A 20,374-nucleotide genomic window follows, 5' to 3' on the forward strand; every position below is an offset into this window, starting at 1 on the left:
AAGTGACTGTCCCAAAACGATTCCAGGCCTTTTGTCTTCTTTTTCCAGGCCCTTCCCGTAAAACCTGGCTGACACACAAACTTAGCTGGGGTGAGGCTCCCAGGTGTGATCAAAGCTTGGGATTGCCCCATGAATGGGGCTAAGACTGATGTGGGGGTGAGAAGGCGGAAGGAGCATGGGAAGGGAGAGGCAGGCTGGGACAGGAGAGTAGGGTGTGAACCTGGCGGTGGGTGGGGGGGAAGGAGTGACTTGGCTGTGTGTCAGGAAGTGTCTCCCTACACCCTCCCCTGGGGAAAGCCATGACCCCAAGGTGGCTTTGTTTTGTGGAAGCAGGTGGTCAGGCAGCTGCTGAGGGAGAACAAAGGCGTGGCCTGGGTGGTGACCATCCGCTGAGGTCTTAGGCCCGAAACTGATCACCCAAAGGAACAATCTCACAGTGGTGCTTGGCCAAGTAGGTGACAGGTGAGCTTCCGCCTGAAACTAGCCCAACCACAACATGGAGCCTCAGACCTGTGAGGAAGGTGGAGAAAAGAGGCCTCTGAGGGAATGGAGTGGTCAAGGGAGAATGCTTAGTGATAATAATAACACTAGGTCACACTCACTGAGAGCTTATAATGTTCCTGGCACTGTACTAACGGCTTTGTATGTTTAAGACCCTCATTCGGTCTTCAAAAAGCTCTCTACAAAGTAGGCATTATTATTATTGTCACTCCCATTTGAGAGATGTGGAAACTGAAGCTCAGTGAGATTAAATGTCTTGTCCGAGGCTACACGGTAAGTAGCAAAGTCAGGATTCCTGCTTAGGTCTGTAGTGATTCCAGTGCACTCTGGAAACCTAGGCCTGGGAAGGGTCGCTGGGGGCAAGTTAAAAAGGCAGACCTTGGGGCCGGCCTGTGTCACAGTGGTTAAGTTCGCACATTCTGCTTTGGCAGCCTGGGGTTCACCGGTTCGGATCCCGGGTGCGGACATGGCACCGCTTGGCAAGCCATGCTGTGGTAGGCGTCCCACGTATAAAGTAGAGGAAGATGGGCACGGATGTTAGCTCAGGGCCAGTCTTCCTCAGCAAAAAGAGGAGGATTGGCAGCAGATGTTAGCTCAGGGCTAATCTTCCTCAAAAAAAAAAAAAAAGGCAGAGCTCGACTGACCCCTGCAAAAGTGGGGATGGGGAGGGACAGTGGGATAGACTGTGTATAAATAGCAGGCCTGTTTTTATCCCTACGCATGGGCTGAATCAGGCAAGCGGCTCTATCTGGCACAATTTGAGGGCTCTGAATGCCAACCCAGCCCTGTGTCATACAACTCCCTCCCCAGCACGTCCCTGGGAGCTGAAATACCCACTGAGAGAGTCATTTCTTTGGGTCAGGACATTGACTCCAGAAGACCCCTGTGAAAATACATAGGTTGGAAGAGAAACACATCAATCTCCAGGCATCCGTTGAACATAGCAACCTAGGCCAGCCAGCTGGGTCCTGTGGTAGAGGGGCTCAGTTTTTATGTTGGAGAGGAAGCTGATGTTCAAAGGCAAGAAAAAGTGTGAGGCTTGTTTCACAACCTGTGTCTCTGTAATCCCAGAAGCCTAGGAATTATAATTCACAGTTTAAACATCCTAATGGAGACTATGTCCCCTGGGGGAAAAATGAAGGGAAGCCACTTGTGGCTGCAGGAATACTAACTTCTTTGCTTTTGCTGAATTGATACCAGGTGCCTGCAATTGCAACTCTGGTTACTTTGGGCTCTTGAGACCTGCTGGCATTCATGTGTCTAATTTTTAAATGATAAATGAGTTAATTATTATTTACTTCTTGCTGTGTTGGTAGGCAAAGAAGTAGGCTTCTGCTTAGAAGGTGACAAGGGTGGAGATCCCTGGTTTGGAGCAGGGATAGCCCGAGGAACCAGGCCTAGAAGAGGGGAGGGAACCAGGGGTGTCCAAGGACAGAGCTCAGTTCAGCAGTCACAAGGCTGCAGCGCGACAAGCGTTTGGAGAAAGGTAGGAACTGGTCCCCGCCACCTGCCGGTCAGCAGCCCTACCCACAGACAGGCCACTGCTGCGCTGGCCTGGTCCCAAAATATGTGAGCGCCGCCCCGTACTCCCGCCCCCTTCCCCCGCCGCACCCCAGGAGTTGGGGGCTGCGCCGCGGCGCCGGGAGCCGGGCGAGCTTCCCGGCGCGGGAGGGGGATGGGGCGGCGCGGGCCGGGGCGGGGCTTCAGCGCCTCCGGGAGCCTTATCCCCGGCCGCGCGCCGAGGAGCGCTCAGTCGACTGAGGGAGCTGCGCGCGGCACGCGGCTAGTCTGCCTGACACAGGCGCCAGGGCTCAGGCGGGCGGACCGACGGACGGACGGAGTGAACAGACACACGCCCAGCACCGACAGCTCCGCGCAGGTCCCAGCCAGGCTTGCACCCAGAGGCCGGCATCAGATCGTGCCCGGAGGAATCGCCCGCACTCCGCCCGCCCCAGCTCTAGTGCCAGCGCCCAGGGGCCGCCGCCTCGAAAGTGATTGCTGCTTCGCCGCCTCCGCCGAGTCCGGGACGATGAAGCTGCTGCCGTTGGTGGTGCTGAAGCTCCTTGTGGCTGCAGGTAAGAGGGCTGCAGACGCCCCCGGAGGTAGGGGGGATGGGGACGCTGTGCTGGGGGCACAGGGGGAAGGTCGCTGCAGCGCCCCCAGCGCGGGCCACTTGGTGGGGCCCGTGTTCTCTGACAGGCGGGCTCCGACATCGGTGCGTGGCGACCAGGGGTCTGGGCGGGGGGTCTGATGCGGCCTCGCCCCTCGCCTGCAGTGCTCTCGGCGTTGGTGACCGGAGAGAGCCTGGAACGGCTTCGGAGAGGGCTGGCGGCTGGAACCAGCAACCTGGACTCTCCCACTGAATCTACAGACCAGCTGCTGCCTCCGGGAGGAGGCCGGGGCGGGGAAGTCCCAGACTTGCAAGGAGCAGACCTGGACCTTTTCAGAGGTGGGTGTGGGGGCTGTCCATCCTCGGACCCTGGTGGGCAGTTGCAGAATAAGATGATCCGGGATTCGTGCTGTTTGGGCACACGTGTGGGTTGGGGGTATTCATGAAGGATTTCAAGAAAAGCTGCTCTGCCTGACAAGCGTACTGGGAGATCCTGGAATATGGGTCCTTCTGTCTTTCTTGCCCTTGGGTCTCATGCTGAGTTGCTGTCCTTCTGGGTACTTTGGTGCGTACTGAGACAGGCAAGGTGTCTGGAGTGGGTACATTACTCTGACGTAAGCTGGGTGATAGGAACAAGGTTTCTCTGAGTTCTATGTAAAATGTAAAAATGGGGCAAGTCCTAATTCTCACATCAAGTGACTATTCTGTATAAAATAAGGTAACAGACCTGGAGATGCTAGGCACATGGTAGGTATGCAGTTAGTCTCCTCTATCCACCTGACTCCAAGTTGGGGAAACAGAGAGGAATGAGGAACTCTTGGTCTCCTCAGGTGAGGCCAGCATGAATGGTGAGCTCTGGGTCCCTAGGGAGCTGTATTGGAATGCTGGGTGTCTACAAATCCTACCAAAGCCTGGAGACTTCCTGGCCACATTGAGTCCATGAGAGAGACTCCAAGGGAGGGAGGGCCTGGTGGCATCCTCCAACCAGCAGATGTGCCTGTAGCCGAGTGCAGGCACAGGGCAGAGTCCAGAGCCTCCAGTGTTGCCTGCTTCCCTGCCCCTAGCCACCTGCAGCAATTCTTGAGGGTGGAGTAGGGACTGACCCCTGGAGCCCCGGAAGGACTATATTTGGAAAGATACCCACCTGTTCTAGCCCCGTCTGCTCCTCAGCCACCGTTCTCCCTCCTTACCCAGAGTTACCCATAGGTGCTGTCTCTGCTTTGTGTAAATCAAGGGTCTGCTCCCAAGCTGAGTCTGGGCTCCCACCCTTCATCCTCTCATAGGGGCTCTCTGGGGTCACCCCTGGCCTGAACAACCTGGATCCTCCTGGCCCTCTCCTCCTAGGCTGGGCAGAGCTGGGCTGTGACTCACCCTCCACCCACACGGCTGCTCCTCATACCTCTGCAGACCTGACTCACTGCTCCCTGTCCCTGGCAGGAGCCTGGCTGTCACCCTATCACTCTCTCCCTCCCTTCTTTGATTGACTTGGCCCTCCTGTCTCAATTTCACCACAGCTCTGGTCACTGGGTTCCTCTGAGCATCTGCCTCACCTTCTGAGCTCTGAAGGGGCACGGGTCTGCACCAGAGGGGACCGTGGGACTACTGGCATCTGCCTCTCTTCCCTTCTCTTGGCTTTCCTGGGCGAAGACTGTTTTTCATGTCTGGGGATCCTATCACCTAAAATAAATAACTGTTAGCATTTATTAAGTGCCTGCTGTGTTCTAGGCACTCAACATGTTAGGGTGGGTTAATTAATCCTTGTAGCAACCCTCTGAGATAGGCAGTCCTGCTATCCAGTTTTTACTGAGAACCCTGATGTTCAGAGAGATTGAGCAACTTGCCCAGGATCACATGGCTGAAATTGGAGCACAGGTCTGTTGACTTCAGAGCCCATTCATTATTTCATTCCTGGCTCAACATCCCAGGTGCTCTGGACTTGTCCGGGGGAGAGGACAGGGGTGTATGAGGCAGATTGATGTATTTGGAAGAAGCACTGGATATGGAGTTCAGAGACCGCATTTCTGATCACAACTCTGCGTGACCTTGAGCGGTTCACTGCCTTTTGGGATCTCAAATTTTTCATCTGAAAATGGAAAGCCATGATATTCTTTGAAGTCACTTCCAGCTTGATGATCCTAGGTCTCCAATCTAATGTATGATGCTCACCCTTCTGCCAGAAATGTGGCTACAACCACAGACAGCAGGCACCTTTTTTCTGCTGGGGGTAGGGGAGAAGGGTACTGGCGTCAGACCCCTGGGCTAATGTGTGTAGCCCGTGGTCAGTCCCAGCTGGATGTCTGTGTGAGGTTGTTTTTCCCCTTTTGAAGTGTGAAAAGAATAGGTGGAATCGTTCTTCCAGTTCCTTCTGGATAGTTTCTTACTTTCCATCTTTCTACCCCTTGTACACACTGTACTCCCCATCCTAGAGGGCTATAAACAGGACATTTGGGGATAAATGTAAATGGACCCTTGAGAGAAGTTGTGAGCTGCAAAAGGCACAAAGCAGGGTAAATATTTTGCTTAAAGTCAATAAAGCAAGGTCCTGACCAGGGCTGGCCTCCTTGCTGTCCCCAAGCCTGGCTTTGCTCATGGTACCTGGTGCTAATGGGTACCCCAGAGGGGGCCAGCTGGACATGGGCACTGTTCCTATTTAGGAGCCTCCTTCCCCCAAAAAACCCTCCAAGTACCTTCTCCTGAAGCAATTTTTATCTCTGACACTGTCTTCCTGCAAGTGGGTCACTGAGTGCAGCATCAGGAAATGAGGCTGATTTAAGGCCAAAATAGAACCAAGTGGGCGTGGGGCAGTAGGAGATGAGGATGGACAGTGGGGTGGGGGTGAGTTTGGTAGAGTTGCCCAATCAGCTGCAGTTACTCAACAGAACCTAGCATTCTTGGACTGAGGTTCTTAAACTGAGTTTGTGAAATGCCTTCTTTGGGACCCTGTTAGCCTCTACTTCCTCTACCGCTTTCTGGCATTTCTGCCCAGTCTTCCTTCAGCCCTTGGGAGGCACTGAGCCAAGGGGCCTTCCCAAGCCCTCTGATTTTAGGTGGGATCAAAGAGTATGTACTCCTTCCAGATGCTCTTCTGATTCTTTCCCCCGGGAGAGTCAGAAACTTAACAGAATGCTTCTCTCCTGCAGCTGCTTTCTCATCCAAGCCACAAGCTCTGGTCACACCAAGCAAGGAGGAGCGTGGGAAAAAAAAGAAGAAAGGCAAAGGGTTAGGGAAGAAGAGAGACCCATGTCTTCGGAAATACAAGGACTTCTGCATCCACGGAGAATGCAAATATGTGAAGGAGCTCCGGGCTCCATCATGCATGTAAGTGTCCCTGCCACAGGACTGATTCTCATCGGCAGACTCTTTGTCAGCCACGTGGCTGTTCCTCGTTGTCATTGTTCCTTGAATTCATAATTCCACCCAGTTTCTTCTCAACCTCTGGGCGGAAGTTGGGAGGAGGGGAAGTATTTTTAGTCAGCGGAAGGGGCTCCCCCCACGTAGGATGCAATTTCCTATGGCGTGGGCTTGTGACGTTCTTTCATCCTTGGGGACATTTCCTGCTTGCTCAGAACTGAGCGTATGGCTAGGAGAGTAGACTTGAAGGCAGGTCTTTCATTCCTACCTCATGCCCTACTCCAGATGGGAGAAGCCAGTAGGAAACATGGCAGAGTGGGCTTCCTGGGTGGAGTGGAGCTCCTGTGGCCTCCTTTCCCAAGACCTGCAGGTGGGTATGAGGTGCATTTGGACACATGCTGTGCAGGTGTGTGTGTACTAGGACATATGTGCATGAGTGAGCAAATATGGGTTGATTCTAAGGCATGACAGGACTGTATAGAAAGTGATCATCGTGGGAGCAGGGAGAAGCCTCTCCTTCCTTCTCCCTCACTCCAGCAAGAGTCAGGAGGTGGAGGACATGGTGGGCATTGGCCTTTGGCCATAGGGGTGGGAGAACACTTCTTTTGTGCAAGATTAATGGGAAATGGAACCCAACCCAATAGGCATCAGCCCCTGGTCAGGCAGCACCACCCCTTCCCTAGGCAGGGGTGTGGGTGGAGGGGCTGTGGGTTCCCCAGCCACCCTGTCAAGCCAAGCCCAGCAAACGGCTGCCTTGGCAAACTCTCAGGGATGACGGCACTGCCATGCTCTCTGGCAGGGATAATGTCACCACTGTGCCTGAGGACAACACCCACATCAGGCTGCAAACGTCCACTGTCTTCCACTGGGCACGAGGTCCCTCTGGGGAGTCAGACTCTGACAGGGAAGACTCTGGACAGAGCCAGAAGACTGTTGGGTGCCTCCGTCTCCCAACTTGTCAAGAAGACTGGCTGCCTGGCATCTTTTCTGCTGTGATTGGTTCAGATCCCTCAGCTTCTTAAAGCTTCCTTGTCCCCATCTGATCTCACATGGCAGAGTTGCCATGTATTTGGCAATTAGCAGACAGACTCATCACTCCCCACCATGTCCATGGTCACTTGTATCCCCTCTCCTATAACATCCTTGTCAGGATCTTGGTATTGGAGGGAGTTGCTTAAGAGTGACATAGACAGTCCCCATATTATCCTTGCCAAGATCTTGAGACAAGGCAGGAAATGTTTGTCTTAAATTTGTAAAGTGGCATCATTAGCACAGGGTGGAGGCAGTGACTCTGAGGGTAGTCAAGATGGATTGAGGCCAGGAATCTGTCTGGGTCAAACTGGTCCAGGACGCCAGTGGATGGACTTCCTGCTCAGCTGAGAACTCTTGTAAGGAGGTTCTGGAGAGCTGAGCTGTACCACCACCTAAGCCCAGAGAACCTAGATAAGGGTGCCCAGGTGGCACCCAAGGTGGCCCAAGGGATGGTGATGATAACCATAATAATGCCTTCTTTCCTTTGCCCTGGAGCTTCACAGCTTACATTTAATATAAATTGGGCCCAACAGGTATGTGTTGAGCACCTCCTTGGTGCCAGCTCTTCTAGGGGATGGGGAGATATGGTACTGTCCTGAGATTCTCAAAAGCCCTCTGCTGGATAGACAGGGCTTTCTGTCTTTACATGAAAGATGAGGAAACTGGAGCCAGGAAGTAGGAAGTGATTTGCCTGAGATCAACAGCTAAATAAGTGGATGGAAACAGGACAGGGACTCAGGTGCCTGACTTCCAGTCCAACATGCTTTTCATGCCCTTAGGCTGTACTAGGTGTTGGCTTGCGTCCTTCTTCCCTGTCTGTCCTTACAGAGTCTGAGCAGGATTTTATAGAGGGCAGCTGTTATCCTAGAGGTCTCTTGAGGTTTTTACTAGCGTAAGAGCATGGCAATCTGATTTGAAGACTTTGTGTCTTCTTCCTAGACAGATTTTCAAGAGGCTGGATTCTGTGTTTAGTTTGGCTACCGCCTGCCTCCAGCCCTTAGTACTCAGAGCAGACGGCAGCAAGAAGATACAGAGCTCCTGGTTTGGGGGAATGTGACATCTGGGCACCAACATCTGGGGCCCTTTGTGGCTCCTGCTTGCCTCCAGACCCAGAAACCGCCAGCCAGGGTGTGTCCAGGCTGCCGTGGTGAGCTTGAGGCCAGCTGGCTTCCTAAGCCAGCCCTCCGCAGCCACCATCCACAGGAAAACCCTTTTGTGTCATCAGCCAAAAGTCGCCCTCAAAGAGCAGTTTCCTGGGGCTCCTGACTGGCTGCTGACCCAGAAATTGGCTGCAAAGTTTCCTGTTGCTGGAGGAAACCTGGAGGAAGTTAGGCTGAGGAGGACTCAGAGCTGGAAGAGAGACAGGCCAGGAGGCTCCATTTGGCCTCCCTGCCCAGATGCTGAGAAGGAATGTTGAGCCTCCTTCTCTTTGGCGCCACCTGACTTTGGTGCCCCATTCCTTACCCTTTGGAGTCTGATTATATAATAACTCACATATATCTCAAACTCGGCCTTTTATTAACTGTTTTTATCTATATTGTCTCATTTGATCTTCACAACACTCTAGTGGGGTTTTAGGCATTTTATCATTCCTGTATTTTATGTGAGAAAACCAGAGCTCAGAAGCTCTGCTCAGAAATAACTGCTCAACATCACCTGGGTAGAAACAGTAGCAGAACCTGTCTGGAACTCGTGTCTTCTAGGTCCTCTCCACCAAATGGTTCCCCCTCCACCTCCTGGGGTAGGGCAGAGAAAACCAGTTTGGAAGATGTCTCTGGACCTAGAAGGTTCTTGCTTCTGTTATAATACAAGTTCTGAAATGGGTCACAGACATGGGTAGGACGAACATGTCTCACTTTGTTGGGTCGCTGGCTCTAGGCAGGACACACGATCTTGCCCGCACCCAGGGATGCTTGGAATGTACTCGTCCCCTCTCCTTCCCTGGGGAAGCCGGGAGTCATCTGAAAAGGGAGGGGGAAGTAGGTAATATTAGGATGTTTACATTATTACCCTTTTGACTCAGGGTGGGGGTGGAGGGATTATGTAACTGAATTGCAGGACTCTGAGGCCAAGCTTTATTTCTATCATCTGAGTAACTACCTGTGGGGTTTGAATGATGGGCTGGAAGTGAAAAACAGACTGAACTCCAGCTTCCCTTCCCCAGGAGAGCATAGTCATCCAGAATGCTGGGTTGAGTCCTGGTTCTACACTCACTAGCTGTGTAACCTTGGGCAAGTTATCTCACAGAAGTTAAGCCTCAATCTCTTCATCTTTAAAATGGGGATAGTAACTCCTACTGCATAAAGATATTTTTAAGATTAAATAAAATGATCATTATAAAGCAATTAGCACGGAGTACTTGGTTCATAGTAAGCCTTTGATGTTTGCTATTTATTATTTAAGTTAAAGATAATAGTAATACAGTCAGAAAGCAGGTCAGACAGCCTCAAGAACCCGTCAGCCCCCTCAGATATGTGTTTCCTTCGGGTAACCTGCACTGTTCAGAGTGGAAAGAATCATGAACTTGGAATCTGCCAAGACTGGTTTCTGGTCTTGGCCTTGATGCTTCCTAGTTATGAAAATTTCGGCAAATCACTTGACTTCTCTGACCCTTCTTCATCTTAGTCTTTCAATCTGCCTGACAGGATGTTATGAGGTTCAGTTAAGCTAGAAGATAAGGAGTGTCTTGTAAACTGTACACTGCTGTGCACAGGTGATTTCCCAGGGGCGCTCCTGAGAGCTTCCTCCACGTCCTGGCAGGGTCGGGATCAGTGTTTTGCCCACCTAGGCTGACGGGACAGTTGTATGGAGAGGCTGGGCAAGGAACTGTGTGCTCTGCTGTGTGTGTAGTGGGCCTGACCTACACTTTTCCTTTCCTGCAGTGAGGTGGTTCCCCCAAGCACCCAGGAAGAGCTGGGGCAGAGAGAAGTGCTGGGCAGGAAGGCAGGGGCAGGGTTGCGGCACCCCCCGGCCACTCTGCTGCCGGGTCTAAACAGGTTCATTTCTCTGGCGCCTCTCGGCAGGAAGAAGGGATGCCTTGCTCTGAGGCACCAAGTGTACAACCTCCTTCCCAGAGGAAGCACAGCTCTAAATAGAGGGCCACCAAACTCTCAGTGCTTCCTTCAGCAGCTACTGGCCTCAAGTCCCCAGGCAGGCAGTGCAACTGCACCCCTAGATGGGTGTGGGCATTCTTGGATGTGAGTGGCAGCGCACTGAACTCAGAGTCAGATAATCCATGTCCACATCTCTGCCCTGCTGTGTGACCCTGCTGTGTGTGGAAAGCAGCTCTGCCTTTCTGTAACATGGGGCTCTCACCTACATCAAAAGATCTCTGGGGTGCTCAGAGAAAGGAAGGCGCGAGAATGTACTTTTTTCAACTGCAGGCATTTCCGAGTCTTCCTAAGAGCTTCCAGGAAATGCTTTGTGTTAGAAGAGGCAGTTGCCATCTGATTTATCTCTTCAGTGAGAAGAGTCAAAGGGTTGTTTCTGACATTCTTCCATGCTCTGGCAGGACAGCTGGGCAAGATGTTATCTTGGTTTGTTTGCTTTGTGCCGTGGTGAAAGAGGCCTGATAGCCCGGCATTTAGAGGCCAAAGGCTGAAGTTAAGCTCTCAAGTTGGGTCCTGCATCCAGAGGGAGCTGGGAGTTAAATGAAGGCAACTTGAGAAAATTGACTCCTGGCAAAGGCACAGGACCTATTAATAGGCTGGACAGTGGCGGAGAGGGACTGGACACTGGAAGCATTGGTGGAGAAGGCTGAGTTTATTTCTGGGTCAGAGTGTTGAGGGGCCTCCCTAAAGGGAGTGATACTGAATTCCCTCAACGCAACCCACCAGCTCTTGTGCCTAAGTCCTCTTAACTGGCTTAAACAGAACATCTTGACACGTATATAATACATCATCCACATGTGGAACATATCTAGCCGAGATCTTGAAGTCCTCCCTCACTTTTTCCCTGCCTGAAACAGGAATCATAGGCCAGAGGACCAGAGCAAGTAGAGAAGGCAGGACATGGAGTGAGGGAGGAAGGCCACAGAGCCTTCAGAGGGGCTTTTAAAGAGTCTCCTAATAGAGAAGGATAGAGGAAGGCAGGGACCACAGTAGGGACTCACAGGGTGAGGGCATGAGAAGTGGGATTTGGCTTACGTAGGTGGGCCGTTGCCAAGAGAGAGAGGCCAAACCACTAACCTCATCTCTGCTTTGTTCTGTCTTGGACCAGTTGCCACCCAGGTTACCATGGAGAGAGGTGCCATGGGCTGACCCTCCCGGTGGAAAATCGCCTATATACTTATGACCACACAACCATCCTGGCTGTGGTGGCCGTGGTGCTGTCATCTGTCTGTCTGCTTGTCATCGTGGGGCTTCTCATGTTTAGGTGAGTGTTGGGGGTCCTTGCATGCTGTTTCTGCAGATCACTTCCATTCCTCCTCCTGGGTCTTCTGCTGGGTGATCACATGAGCCCTCCAACACCCACAAATCCTGGGCTAGGAGTCTCACATTCGTGAGTACAAGTTCTCCAAGAACCTAGCTTTGGCATGACATGAGTCCATTGTGTAGAGCCCAGGACAGAACTTGCCAGGCCATAGCAGGTCTTGCTTTTCACAGCAGGCCCAGTAATCCCCCCTTGGAGCCACCTGTTCACACAGTTCTTTTTCCTGACTCTGTTCTTTGATGGCATTACTATGTGGTTTGGAAGTCAAGGCATGGTGACACTATTGGTATATCCTTCCAGTTCTGAGGCATCTGGACCTCAGGCTGTGCTTCTAATCCAGCTTATGTTCTAGATTGGAGGACACTATGTGCCCATTTTCAACTCATCTGTTGTGAGACCTGGACCAAGTTACCTGTCTTTCTGAGGGCTATATTCTTCCAATGATTGCAATCTCTGTCCACCTACCTCATAAAGATGTTATGAGGATTATATAAATGAAGTGAAAGTTCTTAGCAAATTTTAGCCTGCTGTTAGAGACAGACATACCCTTAGGCCAGTTGTGCCTTTGAAGAGAGGCCACCATACTCTCTGTGCTTTTCCAAGTAGTGGAGAGAACCACCATGGCAGAGTCCTTTGGAAAGACTTGCTCTGGGACCTGCACCTTGACATAGCAGGCAGAGCTTGCTCACAAAACTTATCTTTCTTAGGTACCATAGGAGAGGAGGTTATGATGTGGAAAATGAAGAGAAAGTGAAGTTGGGCATGACTACTTCCCACTGAGAGAGACTATGCTCAAGGTAATGGTCCATCCTTTGCCCAAACTCACCATCACCACCTTTCCTGGATCTATTTCAAGGCATGCTGAATTCCTCTCTTGACCTAGGGGCTTGGGGGTAGGCTGCTATGGAGTCAGGGTCCCATTGCAGAACTTGTTTTCAAAAAGGCTGTCAGTGCTTCATCTCCACTTAGGGTGAAAGTTGCTAGAGGGATACCCAGGAGAGATGCCTGAGAGGACAGCTTCTCCTGTCCTCATCCCCTGTTCTTCCACTCCCTCCCAGATGGTCTTTCCATTTCTTAAGACTGTATGCGGCTTAAATGCCTTCTTCTTGTACTTTAGGAATCAGCTGAGGACTGCTACCTCTGACAAGACACAAGCTGATCGCAGACTCTGCAGAGGGGAAGGACTTCACAACTGCCACAAAGACTCCTTCATCCCCAGTTGCCATCTAGATCAGGCTTCCCATAATTGCTTTGCCAAAATACCAGAGCCTTGAAGTGCCAAACAGAACATGTCCAATGGGATCTGGGTCAGAAGGAAGCAAGAATGAAGGACCTTCACACCCTTCTGATTCCCCTCCACCAAACCCCACTTACCCCTGTAAGTTTGTTTAAACATGTATCTTCTGGATTAAGATGCCAGTTAAATTCCATATGCTCCAGGATCTTTGACTGAAAAAAAAAGAAGGAGAAGAAGAAGGAAAGATTTGTGGACTGAAAGAATGTAACAAAGATTGAGAAGCCATGTACTCAAGTAGCCACCAAGGGATCTGCCATTTGGACCCTCCAGCGCTGGAATTGATGAGCTAACTGTGAAATACCACAAGCCTGAGAACTCTGAATTTTGGGACTTCTACCCAGATGGAAGAATAACAACTATTTTTTTGTTGTTTGTTTGTAAAATGCCTCTTAAATTATATATTTATTTTATTCTATATATGTTAATTTATTTAGTTTTTAACAATCTAACAATAATATTTCAAGTGCCTAGACTGTTACTTTGGCAATTTCCTGGCCCTCCACCCCGCATCCCCCACTATCTGGCTCAGCATCACTCTTTTCTGCCACAGATCTGAGATGTCTCTGTGACCCATCTGTAGTAATCTATTGTCTGTCCACATTTCTGAAGATCTTCCACCATCAGAGCGCCACAGGGGGAGGTATGTACGGTCAGGATGTAGGAGTTAACTTTGTCAGATCCACTCTATGAGTTGGACCATGGTCTTGCCTAGGCAATTTTGTCTACCATTTGTGTTTTGAAAGCCCAAGGTGCTGATGTCAAAGTGTAAGAGATATCAGTGTTTCCCTGTGTCCTCTCCCTGCCAAATCTCAGAAGAGGTTGGGCTTCCATGCCTGCATCTGTCCTGGCTCCTCACCCGCCATGGCCCCAGGCCCACAGAGTGGGAACTCACCCTCCCTTATGTCAAGACATTTCTCTTACTCCTGCCATTCTTCTGGTGCTACTTCATGCAGGGGTCAGCGCAGCAGAGGATAATCTGGAGAAGGTGTTAGCAAAGAAAAAGGAAACATTGGAGCTGACTGTTCTTGGTAATTGATGACCTACCAATTGCTACCAAGAAGGTTGGAGATGAGGAGGGCTTTTGTATAAACCCATCCACCTCACCAAAACTACAAAAGTATGCTGTCCCTTCTGGAAGTTTCTGGTGCCATTTCTGAACTGTTACAACCCGTATTTCCAAACTTGGTTCATATTTATACTTTGCAATTCAAATAAAGATAACTCTTACTCCATAGCCTTCTGTCTGCTTGTTTTAACTGAGAACTGGTTTAACATCAGTGTTTTCTAAGCCTTGACTCGGTATTAGGCTCTCTGCCAGGCCTATTTATGTACACTATCTCAGTATCCCCAACAACCCTGTGATGGAGGTACTACTGTTGTCCCATTTTTCCAAAAGGGGAAACTGAGGCTTGAAGAGATTGTGTAACTTGCCTGAGGATACACAGTTGGTAAGTGACAGAGCTGGGGCTGGTAGTCTGACTCCAATTATTTGTCTTAATACTTATACTACCTCTGAGACAAGAGGTAAACCTTTCACATAGGAAGTTTGGCTGGCTGTAACCAGGAAAGACATTCACCCATGCAATCAATAGACCCTGGACTCAGGGCCTGATCCTGTGGTGTATATGCAAGCAGGCATTGCTCCTGGTGGAAACAATCCACCTTTGACTCCCCTCTCATGCTCCACAGCCGATCTTGACAACCCTACCTTTAGAATATATGCCAAATGCAGCCACTTCTCATCACTGACACTACCATCACCCTAGTCCAATTCGCCATCATCTCTTGCCTGGACTCTTGCAATGGCCTCCTGTCTCCTTTCTTCCACTTGCTCCCATATAGCCCATTTCCGACATAATGGCCAGAGTGACTGAAACAATCCAGATCTTATGTACCTTGTGGGCCTTCCCTGACCAACCTACATTCCTCCCAAACCCCACTCTTCTTATTCTCCTTACATTGCTTTATTTTTCTCCATAGCCCTTATCACCGCTAACATATTCTTTCTTCTTTTTAAGATTGGCACCTAAGCTAACATCTGTTGCCAACCTTTTTTTGAGGAAGATTAGCCCTGAGCTGACTACTGCCAATCCTCCTCTTTTTGCTGAGCAAGATTAGCCCTGAGCTAACTACTGCCAATCCTCTTCTTTTTGCTGAGGAAGACTGGCCCTGAGCTAACATCCATGCCCATCTTCCTCTATTTTATACATGGGACGCCTACCACAGCATGGCTTTTGCCAAGAGGTACTATGTCTGCACCCAGGATCCGAACTGGTGAACCCTGGGCCGCTGAGAAGTGGAACCTGCGAACTTAATGGCTACACCACTGGGCCAGCCCCTACCAACCGTTTTTTTTTAAATTCTTCTCCCCAAATCCCCCAGTACATAATTGTATATTCTAGTTGTGATTGCCTCTGTTTGTGCCATATGGAATGCCACCTCAGCATGGCCTGATGAGCAGTGCCATGTCCATGCCCAGGATCTGAACTAGTGAAACCCTGGGCCACAGAAGTGGAGTGTGTGAACTTAACCACTTGGCCACAGGGTCGGCCGCTAACGTATTCTTATTTATTTATTGTCTGTCTCTTCCTACTAGAATGCTAGTTCCTTGAGAGTAGGGGTGTGTACATTGCTCTAATCCCAGATTCTAAAACAACACAATTGAGTTGTGGGCACTCAATATTTGTTACATGGATGAGTGAATGTAAGAAGTGACTAAAATCTAGTCTAAGGCCAGCAAGTGGACAGGTATGTGATCCAGTGCTGCCCTGGAAGTGTGGTTGGGTTTAAAGAAGGGCCTCTGTTGGGGAGGGTGAAGGGGGATGACAAAATGAAAGTGGAATTTGGAGCAGCTCATGTAGCCATGGTGCCCTGGGTGGATTAGAAGCAGAGAGATCCATTGCGAGGCCATTGGACAAGTGCCACTGGACTGCCCCCTCTTCATCCTCCTCTTTTAGAGAGTTGTGACACTCTAAAATTTCCCCAGGAGCCCACACAGAGATATAGCATGTACTTTGAATATCCTTTTAAAACTTTGGGCAGCAATAACTACCAAAGCTAAACATATGTACACCCTATAACCCAGCAACTCCACTCATAAGGATAAACACAAGAGAAATGAGTACATGTGTTCACTGAAAGATGTGTACGAGAGTGATCTTAGCATCATTTCCAATAACTAGAAACTGGAAGCTACCCATCAGTATTTGGTGATGAAATGAATAAATAAATTGTGGTTTATCTATACAATGAAATACTAAATTACAGGATGGATGAATCTCATGACATAATGCTGAGTAAAAGAAGCCAAATACAAAAGGGTACATTCTGTGTGATTCTGTTAAATTTTAAAACAGGCAAAACTAATCTATGGGGAAAGAAATCAGGAAAGGGATTCCTATTGGGATCGGGGGCAGACGGGGAACTTCTGGGGTTCTGATAATATTATATTCCACCATCTGGGTGCTGGCTGCCTGGTGTATTCACTTTGTCAAAACTCGTTGAGTGCAACTTGTGCATTTTTCTGTGTGTATTAAACGTCAATAAAAAGATTTTTTAAAACTTGGATAGGGGACTCTTTTGCTTTGCATTATGTAAAACTCTGTAAAGTACCAATGTATTACTCTGGTAACTGAAGAAAACAGCACAGATGTCAGAAATAACTGTAGAACAGTGAGTTACTTTGAATTCGTCGTGGGGCTCCTTTTCCTGCTTCCAAGCATCAAACCTCCAGCCCTCACTCCGGGCTGCGCTTTTCTACTTTGTTTCTCCAGCTAATGTTTCCTGTGGGCTCTGGGCTTCCTGCCTTTCAGCTACTCCCTCCTCCTGCCCCTGCTGCTGATGGGGAGTTCTCCTTCGTGTTCCTGAGCTCCCCTGGGCTTCTCCTTGGCTGGTACAGTGGCCCAGAGAACCTCTGAACCTGCAGCCACTTCTCAAGATTGGCCACCAGAAGAAATACGGCCCTCCTGAGCACTGAGAAGCATTTATCTCCTCTCCCCTTCAGCTGCCTTTGAAATACTTTCTTTTATAATGTTCATAATAGTCACAATCAGGTTGATAAATGTTTAACATTCATGAAGCGCTCACTAAGCACAGCCCACTGGGCCGCACACTTTACAGGCATCATCTCAGTTATGTCTCACCACACTCTAGGAGGTAGGTGCTCTGATTGTACCCATATTGCAGACGTCTGAGGTGAGTGGTAAAGGCAGGATGTGAACTTGGGTAGCCTAACGCCTAAGTTTTCCCTTGAACCACTAAGCTGCACTCCCAAATGAGTTCTCAGTGTCAGACTTGTTTTCTCCTCTTCCCATATCCAGAAATAATATAGCGAAGAAATCATATGAAAGGGATCTCAGGGAGCAACTCCTTAGAGCCCAAGAGTTTCTTCTCCTGCCCCCAGTTTACAGATTCACAGAAGGATTCCTGAGGTGCCTTATCAGGGGGCAGGAGAAGCAAGAGGAGCTCAGGCTGATACAAACTTGGGTCTGAGTCCAGGCTCCACTGTTTATTAGAGTGTCCTCATGCCTTATACCTTAACTCTCTGAACATATGTCCCTATCTATAAATAGAGACTCTAAAAATATCCACCTGGAAGAGTTGCAAAAATGATATGTGTGAGTAAAGTGCCTAGCTCTGGGCCAGGCACATGCTAGATGCTTGGTAAACGTTGGTTATCTTCAGCAACCTGTCCAACGAGCCAATTAGTGTCACATCCAGGATTGAAACACAGGTCTCTGGTTTCTCAGTCCACACTTTCTTCCTTAGAAACGAACAATGCTTTTCAATCACTATTTCACGTTTTAATGTCAACTTTGGTTTCAAACGAGCCCTAAAGGGTCTTTATAAATATTTGTGGATTTAAGAAGCTATGGGACAGAAACTCTGTCCAAATATATCATTTCAACTCGGCTGGCCTGAAATTCTTCCCTTTGTCAACAATGCCTGAAATTCAAGCTTCCTGTTTGAGAATGCTAATACTCCTGGGAATAGCTGTGTGTTGAGAGGCTGGCATTCTTTGTTGGTGTAAGTCATTTTAGCTTCATTCATTCAGCAAATATTTGTGGAGGCCTCCCTATCACCTTCCAAATGAGATATATGCTCTGAAAGAGAGGGCATTTTAATGGAGTGACAATGGGGGAAGAAAAAAAGGAGAAGTGCAAGGGCATTCATTTATTCATTCAAAAAAATTGACTGTGCACTTATAATTTGCCAAGTACTATTCTTGTCACTAGAGAAGAGTGGACAAGACTGACACGTGGATCAACAATACATGTGTAAATAAAGAAATAGGATAATTTCAGAAATAAGTAACACACACACAAAAGAGTGATTGCTAAAGAGTCAGTAGGGACAGGGTTAATTTATATAGGCAGCTCAGAGAAGGTCACTCTGAGGAGGGAACATCTGAACTGGGACAAGATGGGATCAGGCATGCAAAGACCCTGAGATAAAAATAAGCTTAGTATGTATAAGGGCCAGAAAGGGACCCCGGAGCCACTGCATAGTCATTGGAGGTTGAAGAGGGAGGCAAGGACCAGACCGCAGGGGACCGTGTAGGCCATGGTGAGCAGTTTGGAGGCCAATGGAGTGTTTTGAGCAGGGGAGGGATATGATTTGATTTATGTTTTAAAAATGTTATTCTGCTATGCAGAGAAGAGATTCTAGAGGGCAAAAGCGGAAGAAACAAGATCAGTTAGGAGATCTTTGCAGTCATCCGCAGAAGGTATGTTGGTGGCCAGGATTATGGTAGCAGAGGAGGTGGCGAGAAAAGGTTAGATTCAGAACATGTTTTGGAGGAATTACCTGTAGGACATACTGATGGATTGAATGTGGGTGTTATAGGAAAGAGGAATCAAGGATGATTTCTTGGGTTTTAGCCTGAGAAACTGGGTAAATGATGGTTCTGTTCATCAAGATGGAGAGGAATGAGGGGAGGAGTTCACAGAAGCCACGGAAATCACAAATTCTCTTGAGGACATATTAAGTCCATATGGAATGAAGGAAGGCACTACAGAGAGGGCGATGAGAGAAAGAGGGAGGCAAGGAGGAGGAAAAAACAGGCAAAAAGGTAAATAATAAGGACCTGAAGACAGAAAAAAAATAAGGACGCCTTATATTTATCTGGTGTTTTACAGCTCTAAGGAGAATTTCTCTTATAGAATCTTATTTAATCCTCACAATGCCCCAAGGAGGTAGGTAGCATTATTATTCCTATTTTAACAGACGAGGCCTTGAGTTCAGAGGAGTGAAGTACCTTGCACAAGGCTACTCCTAGCTAACGAAATTTTGCTTGATTCTGCCCTTGCCCAGGAGGGCCCAGGCTGCTCACTGACTATGAGCTCCTATCTTGGCCCCCATCCTCTGAAAAGAGGAGAGAGGAGAATGCTCTCTGTTTTCCTCCTTGCTATGGTGGGGTACCCAGGCCAGGCCAGGCCTCCAGGGAGCAGGGCACTGGGCACTGTTGCTCCATGGAGACCAACCCCGGAAAAAGAATAAACGGCTAACCTCACCCAACAGCAAGAGAAGGAAGTTGGAATTGCTCCTTCCGTGATTGGTTTCCGGAGTGTCAGGCCACCACCAAGTTGTTGTGGTTTGGATTTTCTTTTTGAACTTTTAAAATTGCACATTTTTTCTTGATTGCCCCCTTGATTGATGGAGAAGAGAACAGGGACCTCTTAGCTCACTGCCACCCACACAGCTGTGGAGGAAGCCAGCTGCCCTCCTGCTCTTCAGAGAACATCCCTCCCTCCCGTTTCCCTCCCAGCATCTTGGGCATTACTAACCAACAGGGCATCTAAGGAAAAGGGCTTCTTTCAGGGCTGGAGTGCTGTAGTTAGTGGATCATAGCTTGTGTGGGAGGCTTCCCCAAAGACATATGATGTGGGTGTAGGAACCAGACAGACAGGAGGAATTAAGTCACCCTTTTCCCCAACCCTTATTCCTTGCCTAACCTAGAGGTCACTGGGTTGGTGACTTAATGAGGGACTAGTTTTATTTCTGCTGTCCCCTGGCTTTTGACAGCAGGTAAGCTTCAATGGGAGTGTAAAAGAAGGAAGAAGCTACCAGCTCATTCTTCCTTCATGCCACTAGTGTCTGGGTTAAAGCTGGCTGTGTAAACCACATCCCCACCCAGGGCTTTCTAGGAAGGCTTGACTTTCTATTTCTTTGGTGCTACTGAGTGGGTTGGTACTTGATAAGGAAGGCCTAATCATGTCCATTTGGGGGTAAGTATTCTCTCCTGCTCAGTGGATGCAACTCCAGACACTGAGACTCCAAGCCTAAGAAGTCTGACCTAAGTTCAACCCTGTAGGTACAATCATCTTTTTCCAGGTTTGTGTTTAGCACACCTTCTGGAGAAAGTCTGCCACCCATCTCCAGTCCCATTTGGGTTAGTCACTCCTCCTCTGTGCTTCCAAAGCACTGGGCCTAGGACAATGCAAGGAAAATCGGTCCTCTTCCCATAGCAGCTTTGGTGTTCCTCTCACATGGCCACCATCACAGTGTGTATTGTCATTGTTTGCTCCTCTGTTTCTCCACTGTGAACTCTCGGAGGTCATGGAGCCTGTCTTTTGCAGCTCTGTATGCCTGCACCCAGTATAGTCCCTAGAACATCAGAGGCTCTCACTGAATGTCTGATGCGTGCATGAATG

At 49.2% G+C, this 20,374-nt stretch overlaps 1 protein-coding gene across 3 annotated transcripts; it reads left to right on the forward strand.

Moving 5' to 3' along the window:
• The first annotated feature begins 2,157 nt into the window (after positions 1–2,157).
• Positions 2,158–13,956, forward strand: HBEGF (heparin binding EGF like growth factor). 3 transcript variants are annotated; one of them, XR_006889537.1, is made up of 7 exons: positions 2,158–2,576; positions 2,777–2,950; positions 5,752–5,929; positions 11,213–11,368; positions 12,133–12,222; positions 12,543–13,362; positions 13,676–13,956. XR_006889537.1 is itself a non-coding variant. In XM_046668299.1 (6 exons), exons 1-5 carry the CDS (start codon positions 2,177–2,179, stop codon positions 12,203–12,205), a joined length of 981 nt encoding a protein of 326 aa, XP_046524255.1. In that variant the 5' UTR covers positions 2,158–2,176; the 3' UTR covers positions 12,206–12,222; positions 12,543–13,956. The 3 variants fall into 3 exon arrangements, 2 of the variants coding, with proteins under 2 accessions (XP_046524255.1, XP_046524256.1); XM_046668299.1 differs by having other exon boundaries at positions 12,543–13,956; XM_046668300.1 differs by lacking the exon at positions 11,213–11,368 and having other exon boundaries at positions 12,543–13,956.
• Positions 13,957–20,374: the final 6,418 nt, after the last annotated feature.

This window comes from Equus quagga, chromosome 7, assembly GCF_021613505.1.
Source record: "Equus quagga isolate Etosha38 chromosome 7, UCLA_HA_Equagga_1.0, whole genome shotgun sequence".
Taxonomy (NCBI): Eukaryota; Metazoa; Chordata; class Mammalia; order Perissodactyla; family Equidae; genus Equus; species Equus quagga.

What these genes read in the sequence shown, in the direction of transcription:
- HBEGF (XM_046668299.1), top strand. Translation starts at nt 2,177, where the DNA reads ATGGGGCGGCGCGGGCCGGGGCGGGGCTTCAGCGCCTCCGGGAGCCTT. An exon ending in GAAGCTCCTTGTGGCTGCAG is followed by an intron (nt 2,577 to 2,776) that starts GTAAGAGGGCTG and finishes CCTCGCCTGCAG; the next exon opens with TGCTCTCGGCGTTGGTGACC. An exon ending in CTCCGGGCTCCATCATGCAT is followed by an intron (nt 5,930 to 11,212) that starts GTAAGTGTCCCT and finishes GTCTTGGACCAG; the next exon opens with TTGCCACCCAGGTTACCATG.